The following is a 20,370-nucleotide window of genomic DNA, read 5'->3' on the forward strand; positions in this document are numbered from 1 at the left end:
TTGTGTGCTTACTTTATGTTGGAAAGGTTGGGACTAGACTAGTGACACTCTGCCTTCCATTCTCTGCCCCCAGCCACAGAGGCCATCCATCACCTCCGTGTAGTTGCCTATGCCTAATGCTCTCTTTGTAGCTGCTTTTTTTTAAAAAAGAATTTCCCCTAAAGAAATTGCAGTGGAGCCCTGGCAGGAGGCAGAGGGGCATCTCTCCCGTTACACACGAAAGGAACTGCTGCCACTGTTTAATGTTTTGGGGGAATCCTAGAAAGAAGGGCTCTTGAGAGCCTGAAGTCAATGCTGAGCTGCTTCCCTACCCTTCCCTTCCCACCCCAAATAATGGGCTTCTTTTCCTGTTATAACCAGTGTTGTCCTCCTCCTACCGCCCCCTGCCCCCCGCCCCCCCATTTGCAGGTTGGTTCTTGAGAGACAGTATCTCCTTTGCAGGGCTAGCCAATAAAACAAGGCAGCAGAGCGGAGGAGAGAAATTTGCAGTGTGTATCCTTGTTTTTTAATCATTTTTCTACCTTTATTGGTATTCATAGCTCACATTTTCCTGGTTACTGTCAGCCTGGGCTTTCATCCATTTTAAAGAGCTATTTTCCCCCTTGTTGTTGATGATGATGGTATAAAGACAGATGGTGTAACTGCTTATGAATGTCCTATTTTATTTCCTCTGAACCAGACAGTTTGCTGGAAGACGTATATTATTTCCACATGCTTCGGAGGGGAGCCCAGACAGTACAGTTGCAACTGAGCAGCCAGCCGGCTAGCCAGCCATCCTTTGCTTGCTTTGGAGAGGGTGACACCTCTAGGTGGCTGCTGGGACTGCAGGGGACCTTCAGCATGGCTGGGCCAGAAGGGTCTTGGTGGGCATTTTCTTCTTTTGAGGAGCTTTTTCCGAAATTTGGCTGGAGGAGAAAGACTGCTCAGGAGGCCCACATTTTCTTCTTGCTTAAAGGTGAAGCTCAGATGGAGCCAGTAGTCCCTAGACTAAACAGTCACCAGTCTTAACAGTAAATAAATAATAATAATAATATCTAGTAAAAGCATCTGCAGCTGGAAATTGGTCCTCCAGGCTTCACCACCAGTTCAGCCTCTATAAGCTTATTTAAATAAGAGCAAGTAAGGGCATGGATGTCCTTCCTCCAGCAGTGCAGTGTGCTATAGTGGTTAGTGTGTTGGATGCTCCCTAGAGCACTATGGGTTCAAATAACAATTTGATCACAAAGATCATTGTATGTCCCTCAACCTAGTCTACCTCATAAGAGGGCAGATCTCTTTAGAGGAAGGTTTATTCAAAGCCATGGAGCTGCTCCAGGCTTGGCCCATACGCCAATGAAGTGCTTTGAACACTCAAGCATTTTATAGACATACTAAGCATTACTACACCTCCTCCTCTCCTTTCCATAGAAGATGCACAGTCAGTGTGTTCTGCATCTCAACAACTCTACGCTTTCTCTGCTGATAAAGCAAGGAAGGAGATTCTTCTCCTGCCAGGAGGCTAATCTTAAATTCTCGGGGCTTACATCACTAGCTGCTTCACTGCCTATTGGATCCTTGAGGCACACACAGATTTTGCTGAGTGCTCATGTGAGGGTCACAAAGTGCAGGCAGTGAATGGCACAAGAAAGGACAGTACTGCTGCAGCTTCCTCTTTTTAGGAACTTGGCAACTTATACTTCAGTGGGTGTTTTGACAGAACTCCCCCACTCCACAAAAACATGTGATATAAATTCAAAGCAGTTTGGCCCCTGATGTTGTGCTGTGTGCGTGGTACAATGTTTTTGATGGCTACCTAGTGCTAAAGAACAGGTGTGACTATCTTTCCTGGGTGTTCTGTTTACTTTACTGCTTCAGGCACAGGTGGGATGTCTTTCTCTCACCATTCAGTCCAAACAGACTGTCCAAACCTAGGACCCAGAGGCAGGGCTTTGGGGATACTATATGATTTCAAGGCAAGTTTGAAACCTGACACTCCCATGGGTGCAAACTGACCGCCATGTGGGGCCATTTCAAAAGCACTGCTGATGGCCAGATCCCAGGGTACACACCACACCCATTTTATCTGCTTGACTAGGTTGGTTGAACTGCAGAGCCAAGTGGAATTATCAGATGTACAGTGACTGATGATGACTACCTGTTTGCTTCCAAATGCTTGTGAGCTGATTGGCTGATGCTTTATTCAGGTTGCTTTCTAACGCTGCTAAAGTTAGCTTTGTCACCTTCCCCTCCACAGCCTTGGTCCATAACTAGCATGGGTTGTCAGTTTTCAGTTTTCTACCTGCCTTCTAATCTCTGGTTCGAGTCTGTCCTCCCTTCAGTTGCATACCAGCCCTGTCAACAGTGTTTTTACCTGGCTGGAATATGTCCTTGAACTCAGACAGAGCCCCTATCTTACCGGTAGCTGCATAGAGGGTAGAGGGTTGTGTGAGTCTGCATAGAAACTAGCCTGCTGTACAAAGGTGAAAATGGCATTCTCTGCTCCATCCACTTCTGCTTCTAGCACTGCCCACCACTGGCATGTGGCCCCTGGAAAGTTCCCCAGAACCATACACATCCTTCAGGCTAAAAAAAAAAGTTATCCATCACTGTTTTAAAGCTACAAATGGCTTGGGGCCAGGTTTCTTGAAGGCTCGCCACCTCCTGTATTTACCTGCATGGACCCTGAGATTCCAGGTTTCCCTGCCTAATGAAGTGATGTGTGTAGTTGCTAGGGACTGGTCCTTGTTGGTGCAGCCCCAGTTATGGAATGGGCTGCCTGGAGAGGCTCTTTTGGCACCCCTGCTAGGTGCCTGGTGAAAAGACCTTCTTTTTCTCTCAGGACACTTAACCACAATATGTACATTCCCTTGACAGTTTTAAATTGGTTTAGCTGCTATGTATGTTCGTTCATTTGTATTTATAGTCATAGTTTGTTAGTTTGTTTGGGTTTTTTGTTTTTGTTTATTGTTGACTTACTTTATTTTGGGTTTACTGTTTTATTGTGAAAAATTGTGGATTGTATTCTGTTTTTCAATGTTTGCAAACTATCCAGAGCATTTGGTTGTATAGGTGGCATGCAAATGAAGTACGGTAAATAAATTTGGAGGCCAAACTAAAGCTTTCCCCAGGAGATTTAGGGGATTAGGTAGGGAAGTAGATGTAAATTGAATCCACAGACTCCTAGCCTGAGCTTTGTATCCAGTGAGCTTTTAAAGCAGTGTTAGAAATTAGCCAGGTGCCAGGTGTGTTTTCTGTCTGGCGTGGGTTCAATTGTGAGCACGTGGAGATTCTGGATTCCAGATTGGTGACTTGACATCTCCATCTAGCTGGCTTCTCCAGCTTTCTTAAGCAGGTAAACAACAGAGTGTAATAATAAATCCCATTTGGGGGAAATGGCGCCTAGACATACTGTTGTGGTGTCCTAGGTTTATGATGCCATTTGGCAATTAGGTTATATATCTGAGTTTCTAACACTGCTTGTAAGAAGCAGTGGCCACAATTTCTGTTGCTCCTATAGCACCTACTGCGTGCCTCCCTACCGTGCAATTGCCAAGGCTTCTCCACCAGGACCCTCTTTGGGTCCCTTTTCAGCCACTCAGTTTCTGCGGTGACTTGGAGATAAAGGGAGTGTGTATTGGGGCTGCGCCTGAGGATTCCCAAATGAGATGGGAAACAACCCAGAGTCCATTGTAGGACCAAATGTGAAAAGGTAGAAGTGGTGACTTAAGGCAACATTGCTGCATGTGTCAAGTGCAGTTTTTCTTTACCTCTTTCTTTTCCTTCTTTTTCTTCTCCCATTTCAGAGGAGTTGATTGAAGATGCAGAAGGGCCTCCTAGTGAGGCAGCTCCTGATCCAGAAGAGCCTGTTAAAGATGCAGAGGCTGCTGTTGACAAGGATGAGGGCAAATGGGCGGCAGGTGAGTGAGAGTCAATGGAAGGCGAGCTCTGGTTCTCTCTCACACACGTTGCTCTAGTGAAAGTTTTCCTACAGCGGGTTTGGAGGCTGTTCTCAAATTTGTCTTAATCACTCTCTCAGTCAGAATGTCCCCAGTCAGTCTGCATTTTTACCCCCTTGTTTTGTAAGAGCAGCAGTACATATTTATATTAGGAAAGAGGTGTTTTATAGTGAACTTGCTCTGTTTCTTTTTTAAAAAAAAATACAAGTGAACTTTGAAGCTGAAAGGATTTTTGTGAAATAATGCAAAATCTAGAGCATATTTTAAAATTGCCTATGCCTAAATGTGAATCGCTCTGAACAGTTGAGGTGGATGTTTACCTCCTACAAGCCAGAAGAATATGGCAAAAGAAATCCTTGGGCTAGTTCTGTATGGAGCTGATTCAGAGACAGAAGGGAGCAGTCTGCTTTGCACAAAGAGTGGTTCTGACCCTTTATGCAACCAATCCTATGAATATATTTTTTTCTCCTAGCCTGGTGCATCGGTTCTCTACAGTTTGGGTCTGTATTTGTTCAGCAGCAGAAGGCCATCTCAAGTCATAATAGCTGTCAAAAAATTCTCAGTCCTTGAAATAAGATTTACTAGATAAGCAGGGGCTGTATCAGAAAGAAAAAAGATTTCTTATACTTTGTTTTCAAACAAGGAGACAGTGAGCCTTTCAAAGGTGAAAGTGTTGTTCCCTCTAGTCTGGACAGATTAATCCCAGAGCAGATACTGCTGCTTTCCTAGGGTGTGTGGTATGGGGTTTTTATGTAGGAAGTTAAAATATTTGTGAATAGTTTACTGTGATGCACAAAGTCACTAAATGATTAAAAAGACAAAAGAAAATCTTGATCCAGAAACATTTCATGTGTTTGGCAGCACTGGAACTCACCCTCAGCCTTCACAACAGGAAGGGATAATGAATTAAGTAAGCAGTAGTTGTGGCAGACCAGCTCAAAGAGCTTTTAAGTGCTCCCCATTTTTAGAGATCGGCAGGGCTCACCTAACGCAGCAATCAGTGCAACAGAGCATCCGTAATTCGCACCCATGGCAGATTGCTATTAGGGGAGGTATTAATGGGCTGCCAAGGGCTGGGAAATTGTTACAGAAAAGTGTTTATGGAGTAAGAGCTAGCAGGCATGATTGCAATTGGGTTTGACATGTTTAACATAAATGGCTACTGCACAGCTCTTGCTGTTTATGAATAATTCCTACAGGCCCACTGCCTTTCTAATTGCAAAAGTAGGGAAAGGGGGGGACCCAATTCCCTCCCCCCCAAAAACCAGGCCAAGGCCATCCTGACTGAACTTTCCCCTAATTTTCACAGGGAGTCATGTATAACCAAGTCTCATCAGATGCCCTGGATACTGTGATGGGGGAGGCCTGGGGTCAGCTGTGCCTGGAATCTGTACCTACTGTACCTTCTCAGTGCCTGAGCATGAGGGACAAACTGAATTTATTAGTGTTATCTGGGAAGGGCATGGGGAGCATTGTCTGTTAAAGCCCAGAGGTTGGGGTTGCTGATGATTTCTTCCTGCCCACTCTGTATCCTCTGTGAAAGACATGAGGTACAACTCTCTTTATCCCCCAATTCATTGAATCAGAAGTGGAACAGAGCCAATATGGCTCCAGCCCACCTCCCAATCATGCAGCATTCTGGCATCTCTTTAGATATTTGGAAAAAGGTGGGCAACATCTTCCTGCTTTTAAAATTCTCTACTTTGGCTATTTTCTTCTTCTTTCTGGCTCCTGATTCATAGCTCTCTTCTTTTCAGAAGACACTGTAGCCTAGTTGTAGATTACTCCCTCGCCAGCTTTTTGTGGGCCTTGTGTAGAACTCTTAGTTGAATTTACATTTTAGCCTCAGTTTCCAGCTTACTAGGATAATTCTGAACATTTAGTCTATTGGTTGCATATTTTGTATTATTGGTGAACTGCCAATGCCATTGTCTAGGTAATTGAAGATGCACTGGACCCACCATGATTCTGCTTCTCTCCAGTCAATATCTCTTTCCCAATGTGCTGCATACCAGCTCCTACTTCTTGCCAAAAGCATGATCAGCATTAAAGTGGGGAGGCAGCTTTATTAGCTAGAGGAAGTGTTTATTAATTCTTTTTGTCTTCCTGTTTTTAACAAGTCTGCCTCTGCAACTTACTGCTTACCCTCCCTTAGGGGTTGTTGGGGCCCAGCACAGCCCTCATGCTAAACTAGTGGCTACTCTTGGACCTCTGTTTTCAGGAAGGATGATTGTCCCACTTTGTCCACATTTCTTTATGGAAGTTGGTGAGGCACAATAATTCCTTCTTGTTTCCTTAGCTTAATCACTCTTTGGCATCTGTTTCCAAGACTTCTTAGTGTGCTTGAATTTCCACCAGCCCTTTTTTGAGGTGCCTTGCTTGGGCTGTGTTTTCCCTTCCTGCCTTGGTGGGTTCATTGGCTACTCCTGTCTCAGGGGGCACAATATAGCCTCGGGCTGCTGTGCAAATCACCCCAATGGTCCACTGGCATGAGCATGGCCCACATAACAGCACCAGCAGCTCTGAGTCTCATTTCTGCTTAACATTCATCACAAGGCCTCCATCAAGGAGTCCAAGTGACCAAACTACACCCTGTGTAGTGCCTTTTCCATGGTTCCAGCTTAACCAGGAAGGGTGTCTTCAAAGCAGCCCCACCCCATGTCATGCCATCAGCCACCTGAGGTGCAGCATTGCCACACGGTGGAGCAGAAGGACCTACCTAGTTGGAGAGCTGGGCTTCAGGGATGCTGACTGGCTGCTGAGCTGGTATGATCAATGGAGAGAGCAAATGTCAGTAAGTCCTGCTGTAAATTTCTGGGGCAGGTGGCGAGTTGGTTTACGGAATGCAGAGAGATGAGAACCCAGCTTTACGGAAAGCAGCATGAATTAATAATCATTTAATTGGCTCCTCCATTATGCTGCTGGATTAGTAGATGGAAGTTTAGATGAAGGGGCTGTCAATGGTGCTTTAGCTCAGAGAAACTGATGACTGGGGGGCAGGGGAGAGGCAACTGTCTTTAGTCAGGTAGAGTCCATCCTCCTCAGTCCTCCTACCCTGGGCTCTTTGAGCTTCACCTCTATGCTGCTTTTCACAGCTCATGGATGGAAGGAGACTTTTTTCAGTGTGGAAAATTTGAAGCAGCAGGAAGACTTTTTTGGTAGTAAACTGTTGCAGTGAGCTAATTCTTAGGTGAGGGATTCATAGTGCACTTCAAAAGGTATAAAACAATTTTCAGGGTCATTTCATTGTATTGGTATGAGTGTAGCCTTCACTTTAAGGCTTTAAGCCTCCCAGAGTGGCTGGGGAAACCTCCTGGTCTCCAAAATTGACTTTGCAGCTGAAACAGCCTTGCTGTGACTAGGCGGCAGGATGGTGAGAGAGCAATGCTTATTCCTTTGGAGATGTTGCCAGAGAATCGCAGCTGGCAGATAAAGTGGATTGATAATGCCTTAGATATCCATGGAATGCCAGCTACTTTGGACATCCCTTCTCCTCCTCATCCGCCCTCTCCCCTGTCATTCACTCCTCCTTCCTGTGCATTATCTTTGTGCAAAGCAAGCAGGGCAGCTAGCCTCCACTCCACCTGATGTCTCTCACATGATAGGGCCTCAGGAAAAGGTTTCCCATCAATTGGCTGCTTATCTTCTCCTTTCAGAGCTTTAGCAGCTATTCCATGGATGTCTTTCTAGAGAAGATCAACCTGTCTCCCAGTACTTTATCAAGAAGTCCCATTAGAAACGGAAGGAGCGCTTGCTAAGTTCTTGTTTTCGTGGGCCTGTTGAGGTCAGTGACAGATCGTGAAGGTTTAAGGCTGGAGCTCCAAGAGGTAGTAGTGACTCCAGGAGCTGTTGCATTTAATCCAGAGCAATGACTACATTTGGCCACACCAAGTTTATAAAGGATTATAAACACAAGGAAAGGATTATTCTCCAGGAAGTTCCAATATACTGGGGTACCCCACATAACTAGCAATGCCCTCATTTTCTATGCTTTTATAGTCCTCTTAGATAAATATCGAACAACCCATATATAGATAAATATTGACCAGAGTCTTTCCTCAGAGATGCCAGGAACACCTGGCCTAAAGATTATCTCCGTTCAATGGAAAGGAAAACAGTTGAGTATCCCATTCATGCAATGTCCCACCCTCAAGACTTCATCTCCTGCAGTGATAAAATCAGAACTCTCCACTATGGTATCTCTTCTACTCCTAAATATTTTCCTGTTCCATCCACCAACACATTTAATGAGTTGACCAGTCTGCTGTCCTTGACTTTTCCCTCATTTGTGTCCCATTGATACGCTTTACTCCTGACTCTTAATAGTCTTCTCTCCTGCCATCATTACATCTCTCAGCCACACAGCCAACCTCTCTGTCACCTCTACCTTGTTGCATTCACACATGTTGCCATTTCCCCAGATACTGCCTGAGTACTTGTCTATTCTTTGTCTCCAAACTCCTGGAGTGTAATGCTAGCCCCTGCATTTTCTTTCTATAAACTTCTCTCTCTTGACCACTTACAATCTAGCTTCACTCTCTGCACTTCACTGAAACTACCCATACCCAGCTCACTGGTAGTCTCCTTGCTGCCAAATGTCCATGACCACTCTGCCACTCAGGACCAGATTTCATTGGGCTCATGGCATGACACCACAATAACTTCTGCCCAGTGCCAACCTGGTATTGCGGCTGCCTCTGCCATTGCCATTAGTGCAGGCATGGCCAAACTTGGCCCTCTAGATGTTTTGGGACTACAACTCCCATCATTCCTAGCTAACAGGACCAGTGGTCACGAATGATGGGAATTGTAGTCCCAAAACATCTGGAGGGCCAAGTTTGACCATGCCTGCATTAGAGTTTCTGCATAGTGTGGCTGCAGGCTGTCTGCTGCTGTTGCTGTTAGGTTGTATCCAGTGCTAGTTCTGCTCAAATCAGACCCATTGAAATGAATGAACCTAAGATGTTCATTCACTTATGTGGGTATCCTCTGAGTAGTACTAGCACTGGATATACCCTGTTGTTGTCATTTAATATTACGTAGGCTCGTTAGTTGCTTGTTACCCCAGGGTTTATGTTTATGTTTCTAAACATAATTACATTATCCGATTAACAAATTCATACAGAAAAACAGCTGCAATTAATTAAAATAAATACACACACAATGCCCTCCTCCCCACAAAAGCCACAGAAAGATTTAGCAGCACACTAGTAACAAAACAACATCATCTCAGTCCATCAGTAGTGTGGGGAAAAGGTAACTCCCCTCACGGGGGAGAGCTTCCCACATATAGGGAACCACAACTGAAAAGTAACTCTGCTTACCCCCCGCCTGGATTCAACATTGGGCATTGGGGAATCTAATATAGTGATTACCCCATAATATTATGGAGTCAAGAGCTGGCTCAGCTCCCACAGTCTGTACTGCCGCTGCTGGGGAAGCATCCGTAAGGAGAATGGGCAAGGACTGTAGCTTAGGAGTGGCATACATGCTTTGCATGTGGGAAGGTCACAGGTTTAATCCCCGTCATTGTCTCCAGGTACAGCTGGGAAGGTTCACAGCATAAAACCCTAGAGAGCCACTGTCAGTCACAATAGACAGAACTGAGTTAGATGGACCATTAGTCTGACTTGGTGTAAAACAACTTCCTATTTACCTAACCAGGACCATCCCAATATATTTGGCACTTGAGGCAAAGCCCAAAATGGTGTCCCCCCTCGCCACTAACGATGAGTGGATGTGTGAAGATTGACATCAGGAATAAGGGATTCCTTTGATGGCAGCAGGGGTGCTGGTCAGGTGTCTCATTGGCAGCAGGTTCAGCAATGGGCCTTTCTGAGTCCCTGGGGAGGTGCCTGACTATGCCAGTCCCTGACGCCAGCCCTGCTTCCTGCTTCTACAGGTGAACTCTGCTTCCTGCTTGACTCTGGCAATGTTTTTCTCTTCCTCAAATGGGGTTTCCCTTGTTCCTCTGTGATTCTCTCTTTATACACTGTCCCTGAGTGATATTGTACAATCTTATGCCATTCAGTACCATCCATAGGCTAATAACACCCAGCTCTACCTCTCTATCCCAAGTCCCCCTGTGTCTCTAGTTGTTTGCCCAATATTTCTGCTTGGATGCTGCATCACTGTCTTTAACCCATTTTGTCCCAAACCTAACTTCGTATCTCTCCCCAAAAACCCTCTCCTCATCCTCCTCTACTCTCCATATCCATTAACATGTGCTTGATCTTTGACTCCTCACTCTTCAGCCTGTTGTCAGGTCACGTCTGTTCCACAGTTTACAACATCACAAAAATGTGCCCCCTTTTCTCTGCCTTCTTGGCGAGAAATCTGACTCTGGCTCATGCTATGGTCACCTGCCTTCTTGGTCACAACAGCCATGTCACAGCTTTTATCCACTTTACTTCTGTGCAGAACTTGGAGCACAGACTTGTTCACCCATACATACACCTTCCACCACCATCCTAGCTTCCTCTATTTTTCTAGATCCACCACAAACGCATTGGGCTTACTGTGCCCAAACTCTCTGATCTTACATATTATTTATTGATTTATTGTGCTCATAGACCACTTTTTGTTGCATCATAGCCCCAAAGCCTTTTCCAATACCCTTAACAAACAGCATGTCATTAAAATACATGAAACACGGTTAAACATTATAACCTATTTCTTTCTTTCCTTTTAGAAAGTCACTCAATCACTAAACTCTGTAATATAATAAATAGTAGAAATATAATATTGATAACATTATCAATAAAACACATCTAAAATTGCAAAAAACATTTTAAAGTATTGACTTAAAAAATCACAGATAAAATCAGTAAATATTTTAAAACCAACCTAGATTGCAGAATTATATGGCTGAGTAGACTTGATGAAATAACCTCATCAGAAGTCTAATTAAATATAGTGTGCACCTCTGTATTTTATAATATATGCAATTATTGTAGCAGTAACAGCCCAGCAATGTATATCCTGATATATTTCTGCCTGTAACCTTTGTTCCTCTATTGCCCCTATCCTTAGCTTGAAGGTCTCCTGCTTCTGCAAATGGCTTCACCCTTGCTAACAGGGATGGTGAAAGTGGTTAAGGCAGTAGGAGTCAGGCTTATTTGGGATCTCTCTCTCTCTCTCTCTCTCTCTCTCTCTCTCTCTCTGTGTGTGTGTGTGTGTGTGTGTGTGTGTGTAAAAATATTGGCATAGTTGTGGAGGAGCCCCAGTTCCCTTATCTGGTTGGAGGAGCAATGGGGAGGGTAACATCCACACACTGAGGACAGGATGACTCGGTGGTGCATCTGGGAGCCTTGGTTTCAGGCCTTGTACTCCTTCTGCTATTTGACTTTGTGCAGGGTCCTCTTGTGGCTTTTGAACAAATTCCCCCGTCAGAATCTTCCTTGCATCTTTTTTGGGGTGGGGGGTGTAGCAAGCCAGAAGCATTAAACTGCTTAGTTAATCGGCAGCCAATCCATCATGTTAAATATCCAGCTGTCATATATTACCTTTCAAGTGAAAATGAATAACTCCCATTAAGGGTGAAATGGGTTTGAAGTCGATTCGAGACAGATTAAAGTACTGTTCTGAATGTGGTTGTTCAGGGGGGCTAGGTGTAATATGCTTGTCCTTGTAGTTTTTAAATAATAGATGCCCTGCAGATTTATGTGCTCCAGGGTACAGAGTTCAAAGGTCATGAGGTGGGCATTCTGGGAAGAGCATCAACTTCCTGGAACACACCAGAATGGTGTTCATTCTGCCTTTCTGGTGTTTCTGTGGGTATGTGTGACCAGTCTGGTCAGTTTTTCTATGTTTGAAAGAGACAGAGAAAATTGTGAGGGAGCTTATCTTGGCATCTGTGAAAGCCTGCATGCCTATCTCTAAACTGCAGCGGGAGATATTTATTTTTTATTTCAATCATTTGTATACCGCATAATCAGAGTCTTTTCTGAGCAGTGTACAGGAGACTAAAAAGGAGTTTAAAACTAAAAAGTAAAAATTCAAGCCCGCTGGGGGAAAAGTCTTCCATAAGTCCTGGAAGTTCAACAGGGAAGGGGCCTCAATGGTGATATCAAAACTGAACCCACAATAATGAATGCATTGCTCCTTGTGGTTATGACTCATGCATCCATGCCATGGGGACTATGTGACTCCCCCAAAGACATCAGAGATTGAGTGAGGACATAAGGGATCAGGTGGTCCCTGGGGTATCCTGGGCCCAAGTTATTATGGGCCTTGTAAACTGACAGAAGAACATTGAAGCTGGCCCAGTGGTGTATGGGCAGCCGGTGCAAGCTTTTGAGCACTGGTGTTATGTGCATGTTTGATGCAATGTGAGGTAGATGATGTGATTGTCTTGGGTGGGTGGGAGTGGCAGAACCTCTCAAGCCACCTGTGTCTCCCACCATCCCAACTACATGGGGAGTCTGCCATGCCCTTCCCTTTGTTGACTCAAATTGCATTAGAAATCTATGTAGAGTTTTAGCTTTGCTATGTTGTCTGCCTGTGTTCATTCACCAGTGACCAGAGTAATTACATCCTGGAATCAGGATTGGGGAGTGATTATTGATGTGGAGCATGCAGGGATGACTGAAGAGTAAAGTTGTAGCATGTGTGACTCAGCTGGGCTCACCCACAGCCTGGCTACAATGGTCCATGGAAGAAAAATAGTTCTTAGTCAAAGTGGAAAGGGACATTTTTTGAGACATTTTTCTCCCCCTAAAAAAACAGTGGGGAGATTAGAATGTTGCAGGGGCATTGCACGGAGAAAGCACCAACCAGCACATATTTTATCTTATTTATTTAAAAGCATTTACAAAGCACTTATAATTTTAAAAATCTCCAACAAACCATATCACTAAAACAAAAATGCAACATAAAACTCACAAAACAGTAGTACAAAAAGGCGATTCAAGTAAAAAAAAATTGCCTAGAAAGCCTGGGCCAAATGACCCTTTTTGGATCACTGCCCTATGATATTCTCTAGGCTGCAGTACCATGAGTAGAATTTCCCCAGGTGATCTAAGGGCTTATACAGGTTTATTCAGGGATCGTCAGGTAATCTAGTTCATGTTGGTTTCAGGTTTTCCACAACTGTAGCACATATCTGGCATTCAGGCAGTGACACGATTTTGATTTTATTTATTTTTTCAGCCCAAAGCTTCAAAAGTAATTCAGAATGAAGATTCAGAGCATGTTTGTGTAAAGGAATGGAATTGAGGAGCAGTGCAGAATGGGAGGCTTGGCCATCTGTGAGGAATTCATAGATGCCATTCTTGCCTCCAGGTTCTTCCAGAGCTGAGGTGTCACATAGTCATGCAGTTGTTTCTGCCCCCCCCCTTTTTGTTGCAGCGCATGTTACCCCAGCTGAAAAGGAGCTGACAGAGTCCCCAGCATCCTCTAAACGTATCTCCTTTCCGAGAAGCTCTGAGTCGCCTGTCACCAAATGGCCTAAAACATCAGATGAGACCAAGCTGGAGCAGGTAAGGCACTGGAGCAACTGGCATTTGTTCCTGCAAAGTCATGGCTCAACTTCCTTCCTTCCTTCCATCCATCCATCCATCCATCCCTCTATCCCTCTGTATATTCAGCTTTTAAATCCACTTGGGCCCACGAGGCAGTTCATAGTGAAATTGTTTTTTTTTTATTCTTACTGTGGAAATGGGCAGTGTGTTTCAAAAGGTGTTAAAAAGGTGGAGGAAGACACCTGTCCTGCAGCCTGGCCTTATCAAGGCTTAATTCTGCCAAAGCTTGTGATGTCTTCTTGTCCTCCAGGTATATCAGTGCCCATATTGCAAGTACAGTAACACCGATGTCAACCGGTTGAGGGTCCATGCCATGACTCAGCACTCGGTTCAGCCTATGCTTCGGTGCCCTCTCTGCCAGGACATGCTCAGCAACAAGATCCACCTGCAGCTGCACCTCACTCACCTCCACAGCGTCTCCCCGGACTGTGTGGAGAAGCTCATTTTGACGGTGAGTCCCTATATTGTGGGTGGGTAGCCTGCACCTCTCAGCCAAAGAAAGGGAGGGCAAGAGACAAGGAGGAAATAAGGCCCCCTGCGAGCAATTGGTTTTTACTTCTTGGAAAACCAACCCATCCCACCCTGACAATCACCTGGGGAGGTGGGAGAATGAAGAGTGGTGGTGGCAGAAAAAGCGGGTGACCCTACTCACTGATGGATGTGATAGATTACCCCCAAGAAAATGTGGCCCTCAGTGGGGAAAATGTTCCCCACCCCCAGAAAGCCCATCTTGCCTGCATTATTTCTTTTCTTCTTCTTCTTCTTCTTCTTCTTCTTCTTCTTCTTCTTCTTCTTCTTCTTCTTCTTCTTCTTCTTCTTCTTCTTCTTCTTCCTCCTCCTCCTCCTCCTCCTCCTCCTCCTCCTCCTCCTCCTCCTCCTCAGTGAATTGCCCAAATTTAACACACCTGCCAGTAGGCAAGCAGATGCCAGGCACTGTTGAAATGCCACCTATTGAGTAGTGACTTGGGCCAGCGATACAAAAGTGGGGACCGGGCCTACCTTTAGCACAGTGTGCTACAAGTAGGGTGCAGCAGGGAGACAAGGCCGAAGTTTATTGTGACATCACAGGCCAGGGGAACACATTTTCTTTACATGCAGAAGGTATCCCAGGTTCAAACCCTGGGAATATTCCTTGACTGAAACCCTGCAGTGTTGTTATTGCTACTAGTTCGCATAGACAATACTGAACTCAGTGGACCAATGGTGTGACTTGGTATAAGGCAGCTTTCTAAGCTCCTCAGGCAAGTGAGCTGGTCCCACAGGACTGAGGTCAGAAGAACTGCTTTGATGGATATGACTGGGATCCTTTATTGCCAAGCCCGCTTTCTGACACCGACCACCCAGATGCCTCTGGAACCTCCAAGAAGGGCATGGAGCCTTTCTCCAGATCTGGTATTCAGAGGTAGACTGCCTATGAACATAGGGATTCCATTCTGCTGACATGCCTAATAGAAGAGGCATCCTCCATACATTTATCACTTTTTAAAACTATCCAAGTTTAGTGTCCACCTGTTACCACATCTTATGGTAGGAAATTCCACATGCTAATTATGTATTGTCTGATACAGGTGCTTTCTTTTGTCTTGTCTAAATGGCCTACACATTTTTTGTTCAAAGCTTTTCTATTGAAACTTGCCTCTTCTTGTTAAATCCCTTTTGCTGATTCTGCTGTGATTGCCCTTTGCCTTGACTTTGCCTTCCCTTTCCTCACTTCAGTTCTTTCATCTCTATTCAACATCCAGCAGCAAAGTACCATATCCAGCACAAGTGTTTTGCCTTTACCTTTAGGGCTCTCCAGGGCTTTCCTTCCCCTCGTTTGGCTTAAGTCCTTACTGTGCACACACCACTACAGGGAATCCCAAGTAGTGCATGTGACTGTCTTTGTGTGTCTTCATCCACTCTGTCCCCAAATTCCTCCATTTTCCCTCTTGTTGAAATCCAGGTTCTAAACCTGTCCCTTTGCGTTTGTGACTCTGTTAGGTGCCATGCCCACTGATGGCACTATTATAAACAGTTGAGGGCGACCTTACCTAGGCAGCAGAAGAGCTCTCCTCCCAATCCCATAAGCTGCTGCTGCTGCTGACCCAGCCTCAGCATGACAGAGCCTCTTTGCTTCCAGGGCTCTCCCAGAATGTCACTCATGATGGCTTGAAAGCGCATTCTGATCTTTGCCCCAGCTACTTGTTGTTATAATAATTTTAAGATCATATATATATATATATATATATATATATATATATATATATGATTAATGTTCATAACTGTATATATAAACCACATGTCTGAAACTTCACAGAAAAAAGTCCTGAACAAATTGACCTCAAATATTTCTCTGCAAGCTCAAAGTGGGAAACCTCCCCATTGTCTCTTTCCTCACCAATCCTGTCTTAAGGGCACATTTAGGATATGAATAGGGTGAGAGTCTGTGACCTGGCTCAGGAACTAAGTATTTATCATTACAAAAGACTGGCCAGGCTCCTCAGGTAATCCAGACAATTGACCATTAACAGGTAACCTGCCAGGCAGGATAAAAACAATGCACTCAGATTTCTGCTGTAGACCGCCTTTTTCTGTGATGTATCTACTGTATGTTGTTTCTGGGGCGGGGAATTAAAAATTTCTATATACAGTAAGAGCTTGCACACCTTTGTTCTGGGTCTCCCCCCCCTTCCTGTGTGTGTGGGGGGGGGGACACCCTGTTGCAACAGCTTTTTAATAAAGATCAGACTTAACTAGCCGCCTTGCTTTTCACTAGAATTCTGGTCTGATCTCTGTAATTTTACCAGCCAGTAAGGGCTTTCAATTGTGCTCTGCCGGAGGTCCAGGCTCCCTCCCTGAGAAGGACCCCTTTTAACTCATATAACAATTTTGTGACTCTGGTGGGACTCTGGTTTTACCAGGAATTTGGGGCTGCTGGGGGGTAAGGAAGCCCAGCGTGCTCCCAGCCAGTTTGCAGGGAGGGCATCCAGTCCTCAGCGGACCAAAATTCCTGGCTTTAATTGGGAGTCCCAGCGGGACCAACCAGAGAAAGCAATGCTGATCTTGCCAGCAGAAAAGTGGAAGTTTTGCATCAGAGCAGGTTTTCTTCAATTGGGATCCCGGGACAACAGACAAGCGAGCTCACAAAGTGAGTATAAAGGGTTCTGGACATGGGGAGTGGGCTACTGACCGCAGCAACTAAAAATCTTTTCCCTAGCCCTTTCTACTTTTATTGTGGACTTAACCAACTCCCCGGCTACAGTCCTTACGCTTTAAAAACTGTGTTTAAAGGGTACCAAACCCAGCTCACTCCTACCAACCTGTGCAAGGAGGCTGAGCGGGCTGTCTCTCTTCTATTAATTGGGTAAGATGCCCCAAGAATTGGCTCCAGCTGACCTTGATAGCCAACTCTGTTTCCTTTCCCCTTCCTGTCCAGGCAAAGCTGCACCTGCAGGGCTACAATCCGAAAGGAAGTGACTGTCTCACGTCAGAAAGCAACGTTGCCTTTTCTGTTTCACAATTCTATCCAGACATTACTTCCTTGGCATTGCATTCACAAGCGACTGTCTTTGTGTGTCTTCATCCACTCTGTCCCCAAATTCCTCCATATTCCCTCTTGTTGAAATCCAGGTACTAAACCTGTCCCTTTGCGTTTGTGACTCTGTTAGGTGCCATGCCCACCGATGGCACTATTATAAACAGTTGAGGGTGACTTTACCCAGGCAGCAGAACAGCTCTCCTCCCAATGCCATAAGCTGCTGCTGCTGCTGCTGCTGCTGCTGCTGCTGCTGCTGCTGCTGCTGACCCAGCCTCCGCATGAAAGAGCCTCTTTGCTTCCAGGGCTCTCCTAGAATGTCACTCATGATTGCTTGAAAGCACATTCTGATCTTTGCCCCAGCTACTTGTGTCTTGAGTTTTTCCTGACATCAGTCTGCCCAAGAGATTGGCAAGAGGATGCTGCTGCTGGAAAGGCGGGGTCCCTTCAGAGCTCTTGTAAGGGCCCCTCTCTGGCCTTTGGACTGGGGCTGGGAGAGGCTTCTCTTAATCTTACTTTATCATGTGCCTTTCAGGAACCTGCCATGTTTAATATGACTGTTGCCATAGCAACAGCTACTTGCTGATACCATGGTGTGCCGTGTATCTGGGTATTCCACAGTGCCCCCCTCTTTCCCTGTCAACAATAGCAAAGGAACCCTCTCCCCATTTCGTCAGAGGCCTGTTGTGCTGCACTACTGTCTGTGGGGCAAGGGCAATTATGAGAGGGATGTTGTACACCAGCTGACCAGTGACCAGTGATTGGGGTTTGGGGTGAGGTTGTGAAGATCAAAGGTTGCTGCTGTAGTTATGATTGGGGATGGTCCCTATGCTCAGTACTGACTTATCCCCCAGCTTTTAGTGTTGTGGCTGATTCACTCTTCGCAGGACTGTGTTGATTTGGCAGAATCATCACAGGGGCTGAAGGCAGTAAAAAGCTCTTTTTCTTTCTTCCCTTCCATCATTCATCTGTCTTTCCTCCCCAGTTGCATTCTGGTGCTGTTTCTCTCCCTACTTGCATCTTCTCCTCTCCCCATTGTGTGTCTCTCTCTCCCTTCCACTGTCATTCGGTCATCCTCACCCCCCCCCCAACCCTGTCTCATTCCCCATCTCGGATGAAGGTAATGAAAATAATCGGCCTTCATTAATTCTGAGCCCTGTGAGATGATAGCCATTTGGAGCCATGTTTGCCAATTAGATGGTCTAAATTAGAAGTGACCTTGGTATAGTGCCATCGCTTTGCCTCTCTGAGCCTAATGAAGCTTTTCTCTCTAGCACACACACTCCTGCCCGCTCTCCCTCTCATTCTTTGTAATGGAAATTGCCTCCTTTGTCTGGCTCTGGAACCTCGTCTTGTACAACTCCCCCCTCCCCCATTGCACGGACAGAGGAGATGTTAATGTGTCTTCTCAGTCAGACTCTTGCTGGAGGTTTCATTTTCGACCAATTAGATTCCAGCCGTTGTAGGGGGCAGGGAGTGCCTGAACTGACAATGGTGTCTGATACAAGAAGATAGTAGAGGAATGGGCTTCATTCCTCTCTTTCTTCATTCCTCTCACTACCTAGGGTAGTGTCTCTTTTCAGAGAAGGCATAGGGGAACACCTGGGCTGGGTACCAGCTGACATTTGGGATCTTGAATGCTTGATTGCAGTGCTCAGGCCCACACTAGTAGCTTAATCTGCAGGGCATTGTCAAGTAGAAGGGGCAGGTGGACATGTCACAGTGCTGCAATCTGTAGTGCAAAAGTGCACACTGGTTTGCTTTCCACCAACTTGGCTCCCTCCAGGCATAAATCCCTTGATGCCACTGGTGAGCAAAACAAGCTTAAGCCAGCTTTGGTCACCTCTTCTGAGCAGAACTGGTGTTCCTTGTTAAAAGGATCTGTAGCTCTCCACCCATGACTGCTGCTTACTGAGGAGCGTGTCCTTGAGGGAGCTGAAATGACACCTAGGGTGTTGCTCAAGTCACTTCGTGACAGGGCCCTTTGGTCCTTGGGGCATCCCTCCCCATCTCAGCCTCCTGCCTTTAACTACTTGGGGTGGGGGGGGGCAGTATGCCACTAGAGAAAGGGAATGAGTTAAGCACACCTAAGGTGGGAAGGAAGGAAGAACTGGTTGGCTTGCAGCAGCAGATTGAAATGCAGAGGAGCACGTGAGGTTGATGATTATATTTCAGGGAGAGTTAATTGACGGAAGGTGAAGGCAGACAAAGAATTGCTGCTTACTGCCTTCTTGAATCCCAATCAGGAATTATGATTAAAGACGCGGCAAGACAACAGACGCTTGATGAATTGGTGTCTCTCTCTCTCTCTTTCTCCCTCTCTCTCTCCCCCCCCCCTTTTGGTTTTGCCGTCATTCACACTTGATTGACTTCAACCTTTCAAGTGCAAAAGCCTCTCTTTCCATTATTATTCGTAGCCATCTCAGTTTTTCTAATTAAAGTGTATGAAAACAATTACTGATCCTTCGTACTGAGTCTGGTAGTGGGGGTGGCTACCATCCTAGTTTTGTGGGGAAAACCATGATTTGCTGTAATAATGTGCAGCTTAGGTTAGATAACATTATTCTTTTCCTACTCCGCTGGGCCTTTCCCCCACACTTTCTTTTGAATTATTTTCATAATTTCTGTAGAGGAAGAGAAAGTGCCTGTCCTGTTGATAGTGCTAAGAGTGGCACTTGTTGTTCCTTCCTGCTGTCTTTCCTTTTCCCAATTCCTTCATCTCTCAAATCCGACCCTCGGGGCTACTCTGAGCCCCTTCTTTCCATAAGGGATGGTACATTGGTACAGCCTTGAAAATAGACAGGAATGCTGGAGGGGACTTGTGCCTCCTGGTTCATCTCCCTCCAGAGACAGGATTTGTTCATTCCTGTATGGCCTTTACATGGTGTGTAGCCAGGATCCCTGGAAAAAGCCCTCTGTGCAGCTTTCCAGGTCCCCTGAATCCAGGCCTCCTCCTTCTCATTGGGCATTTGCTTATGTGAATTTGCCATGGGTATTACTGGTCAGTGGATACTGGTGGTGCCCTTCAGTGGTTGTCAATGCCAAATAGGCGGAACAATTACAACAGGAATATACAGAAACCAGTTTGAGGGAGAGCATATTGGCCTTTAGGGCAATTGTACTTGAGACAAAAAAAAAACCAAACACTGAAGAGAAGGATTAGAGCTGTTTCCTTTCTACAAAAAGTAAAAATTATAGGAGAGTAGCTGCCTTGCTGTGTAGCAGGAGAAGAATGAAAAGTGGGGTGTCTCTATGTAACCTGTGCTACATAGCCCAAGTCAGAGCCCAGAGGCATCAGCCAGTCTTTGTAAGGGACAGAGCACAGCACTTGCTTTTTCACAAAAAAGGGAAAAGTCTTCCCCTGGATCAGCTTTGTGTCCATCGTTTATTTTGCATTCAA

The 20,370-nt window shown here is 45.5% G+C and overlaps 1 protein-coding gene across 14 annotated transcripts in view; it reads left to right on the forward strand.

Annotated features, from left to right (window-relative positions):
• ZFHX3 (zinc finger homeobox 3) overlaps positions 1-20,370 on the forward strand; it is a 285,359-nt gene that overhangs the window by 237,444 nt on the left and 27,545 nt on the right. For all 14 annotated transcript variants that reach the window (XM_035118699.2, XM_035118697.2, XM_060276014.1 and 11 more), the window contains 3 exons: positions 3,783-3,896; positions 13,284-13,414; positions 13,707-13,907. In XM_035118699.2, coding sequence (XP_034974590.2) covers positions 3,783-3,896; positions 13,284-13,414; positions 13,707-13,907 — 446 coding nt within the window. The remainder of the gene's footprint in view (positions 1-3,782; positions 3,897-13,283; positions 13,415-13,706; positions 13,908-20,370) is intronic.

Source organism: Zootoca vivipara, chromosome 6, assembly GCF_963506605.1.
Source record: "Zootoca vivipara chromosome 6, rZooViv1.1, whole genome shotgun sequence".
NCBI lineage: Eukaryota > Metazoa > Chordata > Lepidosauria > Squamata > Lacertidae > Zootoca > Zootoca vivipara.